This window comes from Scyliorhinus torazame, chromosome 8 (assembly GCF_047496885.1).
Source record: "Scyliorhinus torazame isolate Kashiwa2021f chromosome 8, sScyTor2.1, whole genome shotgun sequence".
Lineage (NCBI taxonomy): Eukaryota > Metazoa > Chordata > Chondrichthyes > Carcharhiniformes > Scyliorhinidae > Scyliorhinus > Scyliorhinus torazame.
This window is the reverse complement of record NC_092714.1, coordinates 31,691,400-31,709,004: the sequence shown is the minus strand read 5'-3', so window position 1 is coordinate 31,709,004 and position 17,605 is coordinate 31,691,400. Positions and strand designations below refer to the sequence as shown.

Below are 17,605 nucleotides of genomic sequence, written 5' to 3'. Positions count from 1 at the left end.
GAAATCAAAAGTCAAAATTGTCAGTTGATCGAGGAAAGATGTGTTTTGGAAGGTGAAATGAGCAATTTTAAAGGACAGTGCAAAATCTTGACAGACAATCTAGCAGCTCATAATTTAAATCAAAGCACAAACCTGAATGTTAGTTCTAGTGCTGGAGTAAGTACTCTGAGCAACATAGTTCCAACTCCAGTTTCACCTCCAAATTCAATTTCGAAAACAATTTCAGTTCCTCAAATAGCTCCAATTCAACAAGCAACCCCAGTTGCACAATCAGCTCCAGTTCCAAAGCAAAGATCAAGTGTCAGTGCTAAATCAAAACCTAAATTTCATTGGCCAGTTGACTCATATAAAGAAAGTGATAAAACAAGCTTTCCTAGAATGCAAAATAATAAAGTAATTCGATTTGCCCCTTTTAAACGCAAACGGGTTAAAATTGGAAGCAAAGAAGTAGACGAAGACGGTTTGACGTTTACTAAAACTATATTTGGCCATCATTGGGTACATGAGGCCGCAGACACTGAAAAATTTGACAGATGGTCGAAAGATCTTCATCACCCAAAATGGGGTGGTTTGACCACATGGGAACAACTTCACAGATTGCAATCCATTTATCATCTTCACCCATTCGATGGAGTACAAATTCTGTCTATAATGGTAGGCTTTCGTGACAGTGCAACTCTTGGAGAAGAGGTTGAACTTGCCCTTGGAGATGATTTGCTAAATTTAGAAGCTGGTTGGCTAGCAGTCAAAAATTGGCTATTAAAATATCGCCCTCCAAAAACCGATTGGTCTAAAATCACATCTTACATTCGAAAACATACTGAAGATGTACAGGATTTCGAACATAAATTTTTTACATGTCTGGATAGAACATTCAGGATTGCAACTCCAAGAGGAGACTGACACTTGGGACACAAGCACTTTAAGACGGCTATTATAGCCGGTATTAAACCTGAAATTTCTAATGCTTTGAATCTGGTTTTACCAACTTGGGCCACAGCTGGTACATATCGCTCTGGTACATATCACAAAATAGTTGACCCATGCATTCAGATAGATTGCGGTATGCATAACCAGACAAACTATAACACTGCGGCTGCTCAAATTCAGCCTGTGTTACCTGCTGCTCCGGCGGCAGCTGCTGCAGCCCCTGCAGGGGTATCAGCAGTAACTACAACCTCCCACAAGCATCGGGGCAAGCATGCACCCTTGCTCCATTAAAATCACATAAGAAAATACCACAATGTCTTTTCTGCGGGAAACTAGGACATTGGATGGCATCATGTTATTTTAAACAATGGCTCGAGTCAAGAGATGATAATGCAGTATGCAATGATTCCTACAATACGTATCCGCCTCGTGGCCAATCACGTACCACGCAAGACAAGACACATCTAGGGCTACGTTCCAACAAGACACACCCAGACTTGTGTACAGGGATTCTAGACCCTCCCAGCCATTCCCACGTAGGGATGCACGCGATGACGACAATGGCATGAACGAAATGTTAAACAGCTGCACTCCAGCTCAAAGGCGTTCTATGTTTGATCATTAAAAAAACTACTGAACCCCACTCTTGATGATTCTTTCCATATTTCTCTACATGCACTTTTGGAACAGAAAAAGAATGGACTATATATTTCACTAAGAGTGGGAGGTATTCGTATCGATTTTCTTTTTGACACTGGACCTGGACTTACTGTGTTACTTAAAACTATGCTGCTTTATTTCCCCTAACTGAAGGAAAAATTAACGCTTTTGCTACAGGAGGAGATTCTTTAATTCTGTGACAAACTGAGCCACTGCTTTTAGAATTTGGACCACATCAACTGATGGCATCAATTTGGGTCGGTCTGGTAACACAAGCACTTCTAGGTATGGACATCTTATCTCAACTAAATTCTTCACTCAATTTCAATAATGGAAAAATCACCTGGTCCGTAAGACACATCAAAAAAGATGAAATACAAAATCATCCAATTTGGGCAAAAGATAAAAATGATTGTGGCCTTTTGAAAATGGAACCAGTCACTTTCATGGGATCAGCTCCACCTTGTGCCAAACAATACCCCATTAACAAAACTTCAATTCAAGGCATTCTACCTATAATAAAACAACTTGAAGAAAGGGGTATTTTAGTGTGCATTCACAGCTCATCAAACAACCCTGTATGGCCTGTAAAAAAGGCTAATGGCACATAGCGCCTTACTATTGACTACAGTAAGGCAAATCAATTCATTGTCAGAAAAGCTCCTTTAGTGGCAGATCCATCTACAATCTTTAACTCTTTAACTCCTGACCTTCAATGGTTTTCAGTCATTGACATGGCAAATGGTTTTTGGTCAGTACCACTCGCTAAGCAAGTACAACCATGGTTTGCTTTCACCGTTAATCAACAACAGTACACATGGACTAGACTACCACAAGGTTTTCACAATAGCCCAACTGTTTACCACATGGCTCTACAGAATCATCTCCGGCAACTGCCTGATCTGCCTTCCACCATTATCTAGTATGTAGATGACGTTCTGATAGCCTCCATCAATAAAGATGATCATGAGAAAGACGTACGCGTGGTCCTGAACCACCTCAATGACAATGGTCACAAAGCTAGCTTTGCCAAAGCCCAGATTTCCCAGGAAAAAGTTATCTACTTAGGTCAGAAAATATCCAAAGGCAAAAGGGAACTCACTCAGGACAGAACGGCTGCCATCAAAGCAGCTAAAGAACCCTCAACTGTTCAGGAATTAATATCTTTTTTGGGACTGTAATTTGAACAGAAATTGGATTGATTCTTACACTCAAGTTAGCGCAGCCATTAAGTGATCTTTTAAAAGGAAGCCGGAAATCAAAAGGTTCAGTTAAACTCAATTCAGAGCAGAAGCAATCATTTCTAAATTTGAAAAAGGCCCTGTGTTCAGCACCAGCCTTAGGCATTCCAAACAACGGCAAACCTTTTACCATGTTTGTGCATGAAAAAGATGGTTCCCTGACTGCAGTACTAGCCCAGGAACATGGTGATCTGTTAAGACCGGTTGGATACTATTCCCTTAAAATTGACAATGTGGCACTGGCATTTGGCAGCTGTTTACGAGCAATGGAAGCCACATGTCGAGCTGCAATGGCAACATCAGGCCTTGTCCTAGACCAAAACTTAAGCATTAAATGTCCACACTCAGTCCATTCTCTCCTATCCATGAACAGAGTATCACAAGTTACATCAGCTAGATGGACAGCAGTTTTGGAAGCTCCCAACCTGCATTTTCACAGAGCCAGTCCTGTAAACCCATCATCTTTGCTCCCGTTTCCCAAGGAACAAAAGGGAAGAGAGGGAGAAGGGCATGACTGTGTGAAAATAATAGAGTAAATGGAAGAAGTATGCTTAGTAGAAGAGCCACTACAGAACCCAGATTTAGTCCTATTCACTGATGGTTCCACTTTTATTGACAAGGGTATCAGAAAAGCTGGGTGGGCAGTCACAAGCCCATACGGAGTATTAGCTGAAGGAAGTTTGCCCCCAGGTACATCAGCTCAGCAGGCCGAATTAAAAGCACTAACAGAAGCATGTCATGTGGCAAGAGGTGGTTTTGGAGTAGCACATGATTTTGGCCATCTGTGGAGAAAAAGAGGATTTTTCACAACAGCAGGTGCACCTTTCTGAAATGGAAATGAAGTATGAGATCTTCTAGAAGCTATGGCCTTGCCAAAAGAAGTATCAGTTCTAAAATGTAAAGCCCAAACTCATGAGGACACTATGGAAGCAAGAGGAAATGCTCTTGCGGACCAAGCAGCAAGGGAAGCTGCCCCGCAATGGCATAAGGAATTCAATCACATTTACAAATTGGGAGTAACCACCTTATTACATGATATACGTGAAATGCAGCATGATTGCACAAAAGAAGAAAAATGGACATGGTTAGAATCAGGTATTCAGCCATATGATGACAATATTTGGAGAGAAGTTCAAACTGATAAACCAGTCGCACAACAATCACTAGTGCCCTTCTTAGCTCAACAAATTCATTAATGGGGACATCTACCACCTCAACAAATGATGGATCGATTCCATAGAAATTGGTGTGGTAAAGGTTCAAAAAAACATGCACAATTAGTATAAAACGGTGTGTAACCTGTCAAAAGAATAACTTGGGACCCATAATATCAATGCCTCAATTTATAGCTCCTGCAGGACCATTCCAGGACATACAGGTAGATTACATCACCCTTCTTAAATGTCAACAATACAATGACGTCCTTGTAATAGTGGATAAATTCTCCAGATGGGTGGAAGCTGCTCCAGCTAGAAGAGGGACAGCTGCCCATACAGCCAAAGTGCTATGCAAAGACCTTATCCCCAGATAGGGAGTACCAGCTAGCATTGACTCAAGACAATGGAACCCACTTTACAGGTGCTGTTTGTAAGGAAGTCTGTAAACTACTAAACATTAACTGGAATTTACACTGTCCTTATCATCCACAATCATCAGGACAAGTACAGCCAAGAAGGCATGAATTGGGTCCAAGCTTTGCCAATAGTATCATGCAGTATTAGAGCTTGAAATCATCACAGGCAGACCAATGTCTCTGCCAGGAACTATTGATTTGCGGAAAGCAGACTGTCATTTAATGGGTGATACTTTGTTGACTTATTGTCAAAATCTAACAAATGCTGTTAGTTCTGCTTCTCAACAGGTGTTAGCTGCGTGGGGAGATCCTCCAGAAGGTGGGCACGATCTGGTGCCCGGTGAAGAAGTGTATGTCAAAAAGCTGCAAAAAGAACCCCTAGGATCCAAGTGGGAAGGGCCATTCGTAATCCTTCTCACCACCCAATCCGGTAAAATTAAAAGTAAAGAAAAGTTGGATCCACGCGTCACATGTGAAGCGCGCGTATAAATATTAAAATCTGTAAAATGTTTACCATAATATTCATTTTCAGTTATTTAATTGGCTTTGTAAATGTTGTACCAGAACTGGATAAGAACACATTCCTTTACACATCTAAGATATATGCTAAAAATTTCAACATTTCCAATTGTTGAGTATGCATTGCAACCCCATCTAACACAGGAGAGGGTATTCCCTTCTTAACTATCCCCTTTAATGCTTCACAAACAGGAGAATGGTACATTTATCAAAGTGTCCCTCGCTCTGTCGTGGTCCGTTCTGGAGCATATTCATGTGAAAAAAGGTGCAAGATTTATTTACAGAAATTTATTAATTTATGGAAATCTGCAGGCCATCCACTAAACACCTTTTCAGGATGGCACCAAATTAAATATAACCCCAACAGAAATCCTCACTATATTAGCCTCCCAACTAATATTAAGCAAAAAGGATCAATATGCCTCATTAGTAATCACTCTGAAGGGATGAAAATGGGCAATAATGTTTGCACTAATTATTTAGATGTTAACACAGCTTATAAACGTACACAATTTATTACAAAGAATTAAACGGTCCTCAACAATAACAGGCATACATAACATCACAAATAATAAAACATTCTCAGATCATTGGTACTTAGAAGATATTTACTTGTATTCTGCTTAGAATGGGGCTTATTTTATTTGTGATGATAGAGCATATTCCTGACTCCCAAAATATTGGTCAGGATCTTGCTATTTAGGATACTTAGTACCTGCCATCCGTCATTTGCCTCATTTCCATTATGTTACAGAACCAGCCACTCAAAGAAATAAATGCTAGAATTATTCCTTTCTATTGGGAAATAAGGATGGGCAATGAATTGAATAAAATAACGATTACCATACAAAACGTAGCCGATTACACCGCCACTGCCCTAGGTAAAATTTCTGACGAAATGCGAGCAATTCGAACCGTGGCATTACAAAATCAAATGGCACTTGACTATGTGCTAGCCGAAAAAGGTGGCACCTGCGCCCTGATTGGTGCGGAGTGTTGCACTTGCATTCCAGATAACTCAAAACAAGTTAATCTCACATCACATATCCACAAAGAGATCAAGAAACTTGATCCACCCCCAGTTATCTCTCTCTGGGATAAACTTTGCGGGTGGCTGTGACACACTGGAATGTCCACAGTAAGAATAATCTTATTTTCCTGTGTAGCTGGATTCATCATTTACATAACATGCCAATGTATCAAGTGCATCAAAGAACTATTTACGAAACAAAAGGGTCCAACTGTCAGAATGATTCACACTAACCCTACTGCACCACCATTAGATGAAATAGAAATTAAGTATTATTGTTAAAATGTTACTGATCAATCAATTATTTGATTGTATTATTAACATATTGTTAATATATTAATACTGAATCAGTAGAATCAAATTTGATTGATAGTTATTTTATAATAATGATTCTTTCAGGATTATAATAATTTTTTGCTGAAATGCTTGTAATACAATGCTTGCTCACTCTATTATTTAAAATTGCAATGACAATATGAATGAGTTATTCTTTGCGCTTTTACCTATCCTATTGCATTAATGGTGTCATTTATCTTATTGTGATATATCTCACTTATTCTTTCGATTTATCAAAGCCGGGACTGTAGAAACCGACTATTTTCTAATACACCTGATAGGCAAAAGATAGCTATTTCGTGTAAATATTAAGCCCTAGTCTTTAAATACCCATTTTACATTCATTCATAACCTCAGGCCATCTCATAACATACATGAGACACAAAACAGCATGAAACAGCATAATTCCATGATAAATTAAAACGGCACTTTTACTGAGCTAACAAATACATTTGCAAGACAATTTGACACTACTTGTGCTGTGCCATTTATCAGATCAAAAGGACATAGCAACACCATAGCAACGACATTGTAATATGAAGGCACCCTTGTTCACAATATTGATAACAGCTAGTCAGCAGAAGGCCAGTTTAAGCTGGTCGCGATAACAGCACAGAATCGCATTCCATAACATGCACAAGTATGCAGACATGAAACATTTAAAACTAATGTTGCACACTGAAGATTGACAGCTAACCGTCAAATCAAACTCATTTGATTCCAACCCAAACCGATTAGGATTACATAGGGGTGTAGATAGATGGCTAAAGACTGATATGATTTTGTATAACCGTGAGGGTCCGTATGGCCAACTTTATTCTGGAATCATTTATACTTTGATCTAAATTATTCGCTGTCTCTATACTTTCACTTTTCCACTAACTCTTGAAGTAAATGCAAGCTGTTTTGCCGTAAGCAAGAAACCATTTCTGTATTATTTTGAAAGTTAAATACAAGTTGCTTCTCTTTAAGCCCTTTTTGCTAGCTGGACTGAGAGAATAAGATTTAAGTGATTCTCAATTGTAATCAAATAGAGGTAATAAACAATTCTTATTTGCACCCGAGAAGTCTTCACTCAAATTTCTACTGAGTTTTCGTTTCGCAAGTGCCACTAGATCCGCATGGTAGATCTCTACAAATCGGACCAATTTTCTAGTTACTTTAATGCAATAAAACATCCCAAGGCATTTCAGTATGTGATGGAACAAAATATAAAACAGAGCCACAGAACCAAACACTTGGTGAAAATAGTTAGGATTAAGTAGTGTCTTGAAGGAAGAAAGTGGTGATGAGAGATTTAGGGTGAGAATTCCAAAGCTACAGGCAGAGGGAAAACTGGTGATAGATTAACAGGACTTGGTGTGCGAAAGGACATGGCTGTCAAAGTTGAAGTTTACCTCAAGGATACAGAGGGTAAAATGGGAGAGGCCAGCCAGATAAAACTAATAATAATAAATAAAATTAAAAAGATGTGGTTAAATGTAGACATAGAATAGGCATGGGGGAGGTTTTAACAGCAGGGGTGGGACAGTGAGAGGTGATGTTAATTAGATGGAAATAGACACTTACTGATGGCACAGACATTTGGTTGAAAGCTCATCTTTTGTCAACATTCACTATTTTTATTTAAAGATTGGCCTCTTGGGCAGGGTTAAAATATTTGCAAGCATCTTCAGCCAAAAGTGCTGAGTGGATGATCCTACTCAGCCTGATCTCCCCACCATCTGTCTGCCATCAGCAGAATTCAGTTCAGTTCAGTGGCAGACACTGACAATATCCTGCTGGAAGTCTTGGAAGACCTGTGCACCAGAGTTAGTTACTCGCCAAGCTAAACTGTGACACTGTCATTTACCAGACAGACATAAGTGGAAAATTGCCCAGACAGTCCTCCACAGACAATTATATCCCAGCTAATCTCCATCCTCCAGTCTGCTCCCAATCAACAATAAAGTGATAGGAGTCATGAAATAGCCATCAAACAATAGCTACTCGGCAATGATCATTAGAATTCCGACAGAACTACTCAGCACCATTCTTCACCACACCTTAAATCTAGACACAGATGCAAGAGTCAAAAGCCAGAGGAAAGGCTGCCCGTCCTCAACATCAAGCAAGCATTCACCATTTGAGGCCTTCCAAAACTGAATTGGGGTCAGTTAAGGGAAAACGTCCTCCAATGGTCCGATTCAAACCTGGCACAAAAAAAGGTAGACGTGGTTACCAGAGACCAGATCAAATTGCAGGACCCTTAAGGAAGCTTCCTCAGTCTAAACATTTTCTGTTTCGTTGATAAATTTCCCTCTTAAGATGTAGAATGGAGCCATTTGCTGACAACAAGTGTTCAGTTACATTCACAATACCTCAGATAATGAAGCTGCCCAAGACAATTTACAACCGGACCTGGATATCCAGACTTGGGATCAGAAGGCGTGAAGGAATATTAACATTGCACAAATGAGGAGTAATGACCATCTAAAAAAAAAAAAAAGAGAAAAGCCCAAACAGCCACCCCCATCGCCCCCCCCCCCCCCCGGCTTCAAATGCCACCATCGCGGAGGCACCCACCATCAACATCCTGACCGTTAACAATGAGCAAAATCTGACTGGACCAGCCACATCAACATTGCAGCTGCAAGAACAGGACACAGGCTGGGTTCTCGGATAGGTGACTCACTTGCTGACCATTAAAACCTCTCCACCATCTACCACGGGCACAGTGGTTAGCACTGTGACTTCACAGCGCCAGGGTCCCAGGTTAGATTCCCGGCTTGTGTCACTGTCTGTGGCGTGTCTGCACGTTCTCCCAGTGTCTCGTGGGTTTCCTCCGGGTGCTCCGGTTTCCTCCCACAAGACTCGAACCACAAGTCCCGAAAGATGTGCTGTTAGGTAATTTGGACATTCGGAATTCTCCCTCGGTGTACCCGAACAGGCGCCGGAATGTGGCGACTAGGGGCTTTTCACAGTAACTTCATTTCAGTGTTAATGTAAGCCTACTTGTGACAATAAAGATTATCTAGAAGGCTCTAATCAGAATCAGGAGTGAAGTGGAATACTTGCCGGGATGAATGTAATCATACTTCAAAAGTCTGAAACCATCTAGGAAAGAGCAGATTGTTCAACTTGTGCCCCTTCCACTGGATAGCCAACCCTCTATCATTGACACACTTTGGCTGCAATATGGATAACCTACAGGGTGCAACTCACCAATATCACTGACAGCATCTCCCTCCCCTGCAGTCTTGGCCACCCAACAGCAAGCGCAGAACCACCTGATGGTGAAACACCACCATCTTGGATTGTTGTTCTTCCATCATCACAGAATCAGAAGCCCGGAATTCCCTCCCGAACCCCACCGTGGAAGCACAATCACCACATGGATGGCAGCAAATCAGAAGGGGATCTACCACATCTTTTGACAACTACAGAAGGGATGTGAAATTTGTTCACATCCCAAATAGAAATCCTCACTCTGATTAACTTAATGGAAATGAAATGCCCAGATCCGTAGACATAGGATGTAGGCTCACATTTATAGTTCCTCTCCAGCTTGAATAGCTTGTTGGGGAAGCAGATGCCACAGGGTAAGAAAATCAACAGTATTGTTATACCTCCCAGTGACTGGCACAGTTATCAATAAGATGGCAAGTAGCAATAACTGTGTCCCTTCTTGAGCAATTCTTATTGGACGGTTTAAGAAGTGAGAGTTGTCATTTGATAAAGGAAACTAACTCTCATTTTAATTAAAGTCACAAAATAAAAAAACTTCTTAAAAAAATTAAAACTACAAATCGTTCGGACAATGATATATTTAAGTTTCAAGCTGACTTTACCAAAGCCATCTTTGTCTATAAGGTCATTGTATATTATATATTTTCCTAAGGTCTTCGGATTGGGTTCCAACAACAAATGGGAAAGACCTCGTTGTCTCAAGCTGGATTTGAAAGTTAAATCATCCCCAATCCAATTTACTCATCCAAGATTAATTTTACACGTGGACCAGATTTACACCATCCTGCATCAGGAGAGGATGCAGACTCACTCGTTCTGGAAAGGTCACACTAATTATATCGGTGCACAATCTTATTTAAAAAGGCCAAACTTTTGTTATTGCCTGACATTAGTGGTCAGGTTTTCTCCAGTTAAAATCACACCTCCCAGATTTGCAGTTCTTCAACCACGATATTGTTTCAATCTAAACAGCTGCCAATTTAATCTTGGTTGAAACAATGCTATTTGATGAAATGAATGGGTTCAGCAACTCAGAAAAGATACGGGTTTCAGGTCAATAATGATTTGGATTCCATTTCATTCCCAGCAGCCAACAGTTTATGGAGAAATACCGTCAAAACATACTACATAATTAACCCAAAGCAAATGCAGATCTAGCTCACACTCGTGAAATGGTTGCAGTGATGGAGGGAAAAAAAGAAAGTGTTAGTTAACAACTGACTGTCACATTAAAAAATTGAGGTAATCGAAACAATAACCTGCATTTATGCAACACCTTTACCATAAGAGATTAGAACAGGTGATCAAAAACTTGGCTAGAGATATGGAGCAGACTGAAGCCATGGAGGGATCAACAAGTTGAAAGCTTAACGATGAACATCTGTACCATCATCCACAGTGGCAGAACCATCACCTTAATCTGTCTCCATTTAGGTAGATTATACATGTGTAATATACTAACTGGCCAGCAGTGACATGTACTCAGCAGTGTTTAGGGTTTCAATAGTAAGTATTATGAATAGATCCCTTTGCGTGTTCCGTGCACAGACAATTTTTCTAGGATAATGACAGCTGGTGGAATGTAAAGGGTTTATGTGGATGGTAAAGATTAAGACACAGCCCAAAATGCTGATCTGGCTAAACTATGTATCACTGGCTATATGAAGCATGAATACCACAGCACATCTGTGCTTTTGAGTCCACATAGAACAGAATATTATGGGGCAATACAAAATCAGAATATTGCTGCTCTGATTTAAATGGTCAGCATTAGACATTTCTAAATCATCATATAGATATTCTGGTGCAAGAGTGAAAAGATTAGAACAGAAGAAAGGGAAGAGGTCTCCTTGCCACCCTTCTTGGAGTAAAATGATTAGGCCCCCACAAGACTCAGAGATAAAAGAGAAAATATGCAGGTAAAATCGTTTTATTGAGCTTCTAACCTTTTATATCAAAGTTTACAAAGCCAAACAAAACCAACACATAAAAGCAGTGGTTTCAACCGACAACTGTAACAGGTTCCAACAACACCCTTTAGCGAAAATACTTCTCTTGCGGAGTTTACATTATTTACAGTGATTTACGTACAATGTGGTTCAGGCACTAATCTGCCAGGAAACCGGTCTCCTGTAGTTTTCCTCTGCTCTGCCTGTCCCTAGTGTTCCTCTCGGGTGCGCTCATTCCCACCCCGTGCCCTTCCTCCTCTTCCCCCCCCCCTTTTCTCTTCCTTGTTCCGTGACCCCACCTCCTGTCTATTGGCTTCTGACTACAAACCGGTCTTGAAACAAGTTGGTGAACGGTTTCCTCACCTTGTGGAATCCTTCTTTCGATCCTCTGATGCCAAATTTTATCTTCTCCAGCCTGAGAAATTCCGTCAGGTTGGACAGCAGTCTGTAGTCTTGGGTGGTGCTGTCAATCGGCAGCCAAGCAGGAGTCTTCGGCAGGCGATCAGGGAGACAAATGCTTGAGTTGTCAGCCCCCCTCCCAGTGAAGAGCTCTGGCTGCTCTGATACCCTGATGACTGCCACGAGTGAGAATGGCTCCACTCTCACAACCATGGACCTGACCTTAAAGAAGGATGTCCAGTACACAACTAGTCTGGGTAATACCAAAACATCTGCAGAGCTTCCACCCAGAGTCTTTCCCCTCTGTTTCTCCCACCACTTGTCTCATCCAGGGGTGAACGTATCTCTTCTAACAGTCGTTTACACATGTCCATACAGTTCCCCTCCCCCACGTTGCCCGTGTCCAGTAGTCTTTCTAGTAGTGGCTGTACTGGTATCTGGGGGCATGTAGTCGTTACCTTGCAGAGGAAGTTTTTAAACATGCATCGCAGGTCGCTCCTTCTCAGAGAGGGAAACTTCTCCACACGTTCTCCCAGGGTCGCTGCTCCACAGTCCATGTACACATCCCTAACCGACAGTGTCCCTTCATCCTGTTCCCACCTTTTGACGGAGTCATTGTTGCGGGAGTGAACCTGTGAACATTGCAGATGAGAGCCATTTTGGTTAGTCCAAAGAGCCGCTGCATTTGATTCCATGTTCAGAGTGTGAATACTATCACGGGGCTTTAAGTACCTGGGTTGGGGGAGGGGGAGGGGGAGGGGGGTCTAGCGCTCAGAGGGATGCCCCGGCATAGGAACGTGCCTTCATCCTCACCCATTCCGCTCAGTATACAACTGGAGGTTTGGGATACCAGGCCTCCCACATTTCACCTCCCTTGCAGGACTTTCTTCCTAATCTTCGGGTGGTTCGTCTCCAGCTTCACATCCACATAGTGAGGAGCGTTGTCGGTAATTACGATTGCAGAGAACTCCACTCCTCCTATCCCTGGAAGTGTCACTTTCCCCACTACAAAGTCAGCAAACGGTGTACCTTGGAGAAGGAAGAGAATTCCTTTTCTCCTGGGTGAGTGAACCTTCAAGGATCAACTGCCCCCATCTGCTCCATGAAGGTTTGCAACTCTCTCACCATGTTTGATTGACCAACAGTCCGTGGATCCTGTACGCAGTTAAAAGTCCCTCTCCATAATGAGTGAGAGTCTGTCTGGGATTTTGTCCACAGTTTTCTTTACAAATTCCACGTTGTCCCAGTTGGGAACGTACATGTTTGAGGATCACTGGTGTCCCTTCCATGACACCGCTAACCACGACCTATTGTCCCCCTGGGTCCGAGACCATCTTTGTTGCCTTGAAGGCTGTCCTCTTGTTGAGCAGTGTGTCAACCCTCCTAACCCTCGTCCCTCAGCACGATTGGCAAGTCTGTCCCACCCAGATCTTTCTTACCCACAGTCGGTCCTTCTCCCTTAGATGTGTCTCTTGGATCACTTCTCGGCCTTTCGGCTAAGGTGAGCGTGAGGTCAGGAGTAATGCCTGGATCTGGTACGTCTCTCTTGTGGGGACCATGAATTGGATTCAATTTGAATTGTTTTGGGAGCAGGCTAGGAGCTGGATGAGGGGTTTGCCCACAAGTCCACACTCTTGAGCTCTGGTTTTGTAACTCTGATAAAGTCATTTAAAAAATGGTGTGTCTCTTGGAGGAAGATAACATCAGCCCTCAGGCTTTTCAGATGGGCGAAGACTTGACCTTTCCGCTGGGCCGTTTAATTCTGTTTCCACTTACAGGGTGCGCCCTGCATTCCGGGTTTCCCCTTTGTTTGGGGGCTAAAAATAGCCATTCATAGTGGACTTGTTTCAGTTGTTGCCAGCTTTCTACCCATTACCCTCCCCCCAGGCTCGTATACCCCCACTCCTATGCCCCTGTGGGCCTTCCACCCACCCCCACTTCCACAAGGCACTCTTCCACCAGGAGCTGTGCCGCAGCACCCCTTCTCTTGTACTTCCCTGCGATAGTCCGCTGGCTTGTGTAGTGCCCCCCCCCCCCATGAGTGACCTTTACCTTCCCTGACACACTGTTAATTTTTGCCCTCCCCCCCCCCCCCCCCCCGTTTCTGCACCTCAACTCTCTCACCCCTTTCTTCCTGGGACTCGTAGCAGATCAAAAGCAAGGCAGCTCTATCCAGCGATTTTCCTTTTTTTAAGAAGTTCGTATTCAGTGCTGTTGCTGCTGCCTTCCCAGTTCATGCCTGCGCATAAATGTGTCCATTTTGGCCGGCGTGGTGAAGTAATACTCCTTTCACTGGAAGGTTACCCAGAGCTTGGCAGGTACAGCATCCCAAACCGCACTTCCTTGTTCTTGTATAGGACTGCCTTAGCGGTGTTGAATTCAGCCAGCGCTTGGCCAGGCCTGCCCCAATGTCTTGGTACACACGGACCGTGTGACCTTCCCACTTACAGGACCGGGAGTACCATGCCCAGTTCAGGATCTTCTCCCTATCTTGGTACCGGTGCAGCTTCGCGATGATGACACGGGTCTGCTCCCCTGTTTTTGGCCACGCAGACACTGGGAGAACGTGCAAACTCCACACGGACAGTGACCCAGGGCCGGGATTCGAACCCAGGTCCTCAGCGCCGTAGTCCCAGGCTCCTTCCTTTCCAGGCTCACTGATCCTGCCATCTCTTCTTTTTTGTTTTACAAAATGTATTTTATTCCAAACATATTTAAAATTACAAAAACATAAATAATCTGGGGAACATTCTCCCCAACTCACAATCAGTCTGTACAAGTTTTCCCCCTTTTACACCCTCCATCCACCCCCCCCCCTCCACCCCGACAAACAATTCCTCGAACACGGTCACGAACAATCCCCACCGTGCCTCAAAGCCTTCCGCTGAGCCCCTCAATTCGCCTAGCCAGGCCGCCACTCCCGATAGTCTTGTCGATCCCCATTCTAGCAACATTCTTGGCTGGGCAACCAGAGAGACGGCCACCTTTTCAGCCCTTAGAACTGTTTGTGGGCATTTTTCGGTGGCTGTGGGGGTATTGAAGGAGGATGGGTGGAAGGTTTTTTCGCAAATTTAGTAGCCTATTTTTGGGCTGAAAGCACTAAATTCCAACTTCCAGGAGGAGAGCCACCTTTCCTGCATCTGCTCAACACATCCCCATCACTGAAGTCCAATATGCAGGTAAACTGCCGAGAAGTATATGGAAAAGGACATTACTGATAAGGTACAGAGGTGCAGAATTCTGAAAATGCACTTGACCAACCGATTTCAGCCAGTAAATAGCAAAGCCCACAAAGGAAGGGAGGTTTTGGACTTGGTTTTAGGAAACAAAGTTGGGCGGGAGGGGCATTATTGGGACAGCATTGTAGTAACCATAATCCTGTTAGATTGAGCACTGTTGTATGATAGATGTAAAGGGGCATGATATGGTTGGGATTACGGAGACATGGCTCCAAGGTGACCAAAGATGGGAAGCAAATATTGAGGGCTGTTTTAGATAGGACAGACAGAAAGGAAAAGGTGGTGGAGTTGCATTGTTGATTTAAAAAGATATTGATCACTTCCGGGTGCGGCGATGACCAGCTAAGTCGCACGTTTCGGCAGCTCCCGGTGGAAAGGACTTTTGGGCTCTTAATAGGAGCCCCAACGGCAATTTTAATGGCTAAAAACACTGTGCGGTAAACCAGAAGGGAATCCCCCCTGGACACGGATGGAAAAAGGAGAGGAAAGTGGCCGGATTGCGGTGGATCCTCTAGAGCAGCGGCCAGGAAGGCAGGCACAAAGCAAGATGGCGTCGGAAGGAGGCAGTTTAATATGGGGCCCTGACCAACAAGAGTTCCTGCGGCGTTGCGTGGAAGAACTTAAAAAGGAGATGAAGAAGGAGCTGTTGGCCCCGATATTACAGGCGATTGAAGGGCTAAAGGAGGAGCAAAAGACCCAGGAGCAGGAGTTTCGGGTCGTGAAGGCAAAGGCTGCTGAGAATGAGGACGACATACAGGGCCTGGTGGTGAAGACAGATGCACAAGGCACAACACAAAAAGGTGTGTGGAAAGGCTGGAGGTGCTGGAGAATAATGCGAGGAGGAAGAATTTAAGGATTCTTGGTCTTCCCGAAGGTGCAGAAGGGGCGGACGTCGGGGCATATGTGAGCACGATGCTGCACTCGTTAATGGGATCGGAGGCCCCGACGGGTCCGCTGGAGGTGGAGGGAGCCTATCGAGTTATGGCGCGAAGACCAAGGGCTGGAGAAATTCCTCGAGCCATAGTGGTGAGATTTCTCCGATACAAGGACAGAGAGATGGTCCTCAGATGGGCAAAGAAAACTCGGAGCAGTAGGTGGGAGAACGCGGTGATCCGCGTATATCAAGATTGGAGTGCGGAGGTGGCGAGAAGGAGGGCAAGCTTTAATCGGGCCAAGGCGGTGCTGCACAAAAGGCTAAATTTGGAATGCTGCAGCCGGCAAGACTGTGGGTCACACATCAAGGGAAACACCACTACTTTGAAACGGCAGAAGAGGCGTGGGCATTTATTGTCGAGGAGAAATCCTGCGACCCTGTAACCTTTCTCTCTTCCCCATGTCGTGGGGGAGGAGGGGAGGGAGGATGAGGAGCTGGGGGCGCCGGCCATTGGGGGCGGGGCCAAATGGGAACCGCGGGTTTTGTTCCCACGCTATGGTAATTATGGCGGAACAGGGAAGCAGGAAGGAGGGGGCCTCGCACAGTGGGAGCCGAGGTCACGGGGGGAAGCCGAGGTCGGCCAGAGTTTGCTGACTTCTGGGAGCAACGTGGGGGGTGCAATTACGCTAGTGAGGGATCTAGCGGTGGGGAGGGGGGGGGGGTTAACTGGGTTGCTGCTGCTGGGGAGAAGGGGGAGCTGGTATGGGGTGGGGTGGTCGGGGCGGGAGGGCGCCGTTGGGGGGAGATACGGCTACGTGGGAACCGGGTGAGGAGCTGGATTGAAAAAGGAGATGGCTAGTCGACAAGGGCGGGGGGTAAAGAGCCCCCCAACCCGGCTGATCACGTGGAATGTGAGAGGGCTGAACGGGCCGATTAAGAGGGCACGGGTACTCGCACACATAAAGAAACTTAAGGCAGATGTGGTTATGCTCCAGGAGACGCATCTGAAACTGATAGAGCAGGTCAGACTACGCAAAGGATGGGTGGGGCAGGTGTTTCATTCGGGGCTAGACGCAAAAAACAGGTGGGTGGCTATACTAGTGGGGAAGCGGGTAATGTTGGAGCCAAAGACCATAGTGGCGGATAGTGGGGGCAGATAAATGATGGTGAGTGGCAAATTGCAAGGGGACGCGGTGGTCTTAGTGAACGTATATGCCCCGAACTGGGATGATGCCAACTTTATGAGGCGTATGTTAGAACGTATCCCGGACCTAGAGGTGGGGAAGTTGGTAATGGGTGGAGATTTTAATACGGTGCTGGACCCAGGGCTGGACAGATCGAGGTCCAGGACCGGAAGGAGGCCGGCTGCAGCTAGGGTGCTTAAGGACTTTATGGAGTAGACCCCTGGACATTTAGTAGACCTAGAAGTAAGGAGTTTTCGTTTTTCTCCTATGTCCACAAAGTTTATTCACGAATAGACTTTTTTGTTTTGGGAAGGGCACTGATCCCGAAGGTGACGGGGACGGAGTACACGGCTATAGCTATTTCGGATCACGCTCCACATTGGGTGGACCTGGTGATAGGGGAGGAAAAACAACAGCGTCCACCCTGGAGAATGGACATGGGA

The 17,605-nt window shown here is 44.3% G+C and overlaps 1 protein-coding gene across 3 annotated transcripts in view; it reads right to left on the bottom strand.

Moving 5' to 3' along the window:
• The window catches only part of get1 (guided entry of tail-anchored proteins factor 1), a 78,885-nt gene that overhangs the window by 20,755 nt on the left and 40,525 nt on the right, over positions 1-17,605 (bottom strand). The window contains exon 2 of one of the 3 annotated variants that reach the window (XM_072513266.1): positions 12,324-12,497. The exons of the other annotated variants lie outside the window; for them this stretch is intronic. Within the exon in view, the coding sequence (XP_072369367.1) occupies positions 12,324-12,497 (174 nt within the window). The remainder of the gene's footprint in view (positions 1-12,323; positions 12,498-17,605) is intronic. 3 annotated transcript variants of the gene reach the window in all.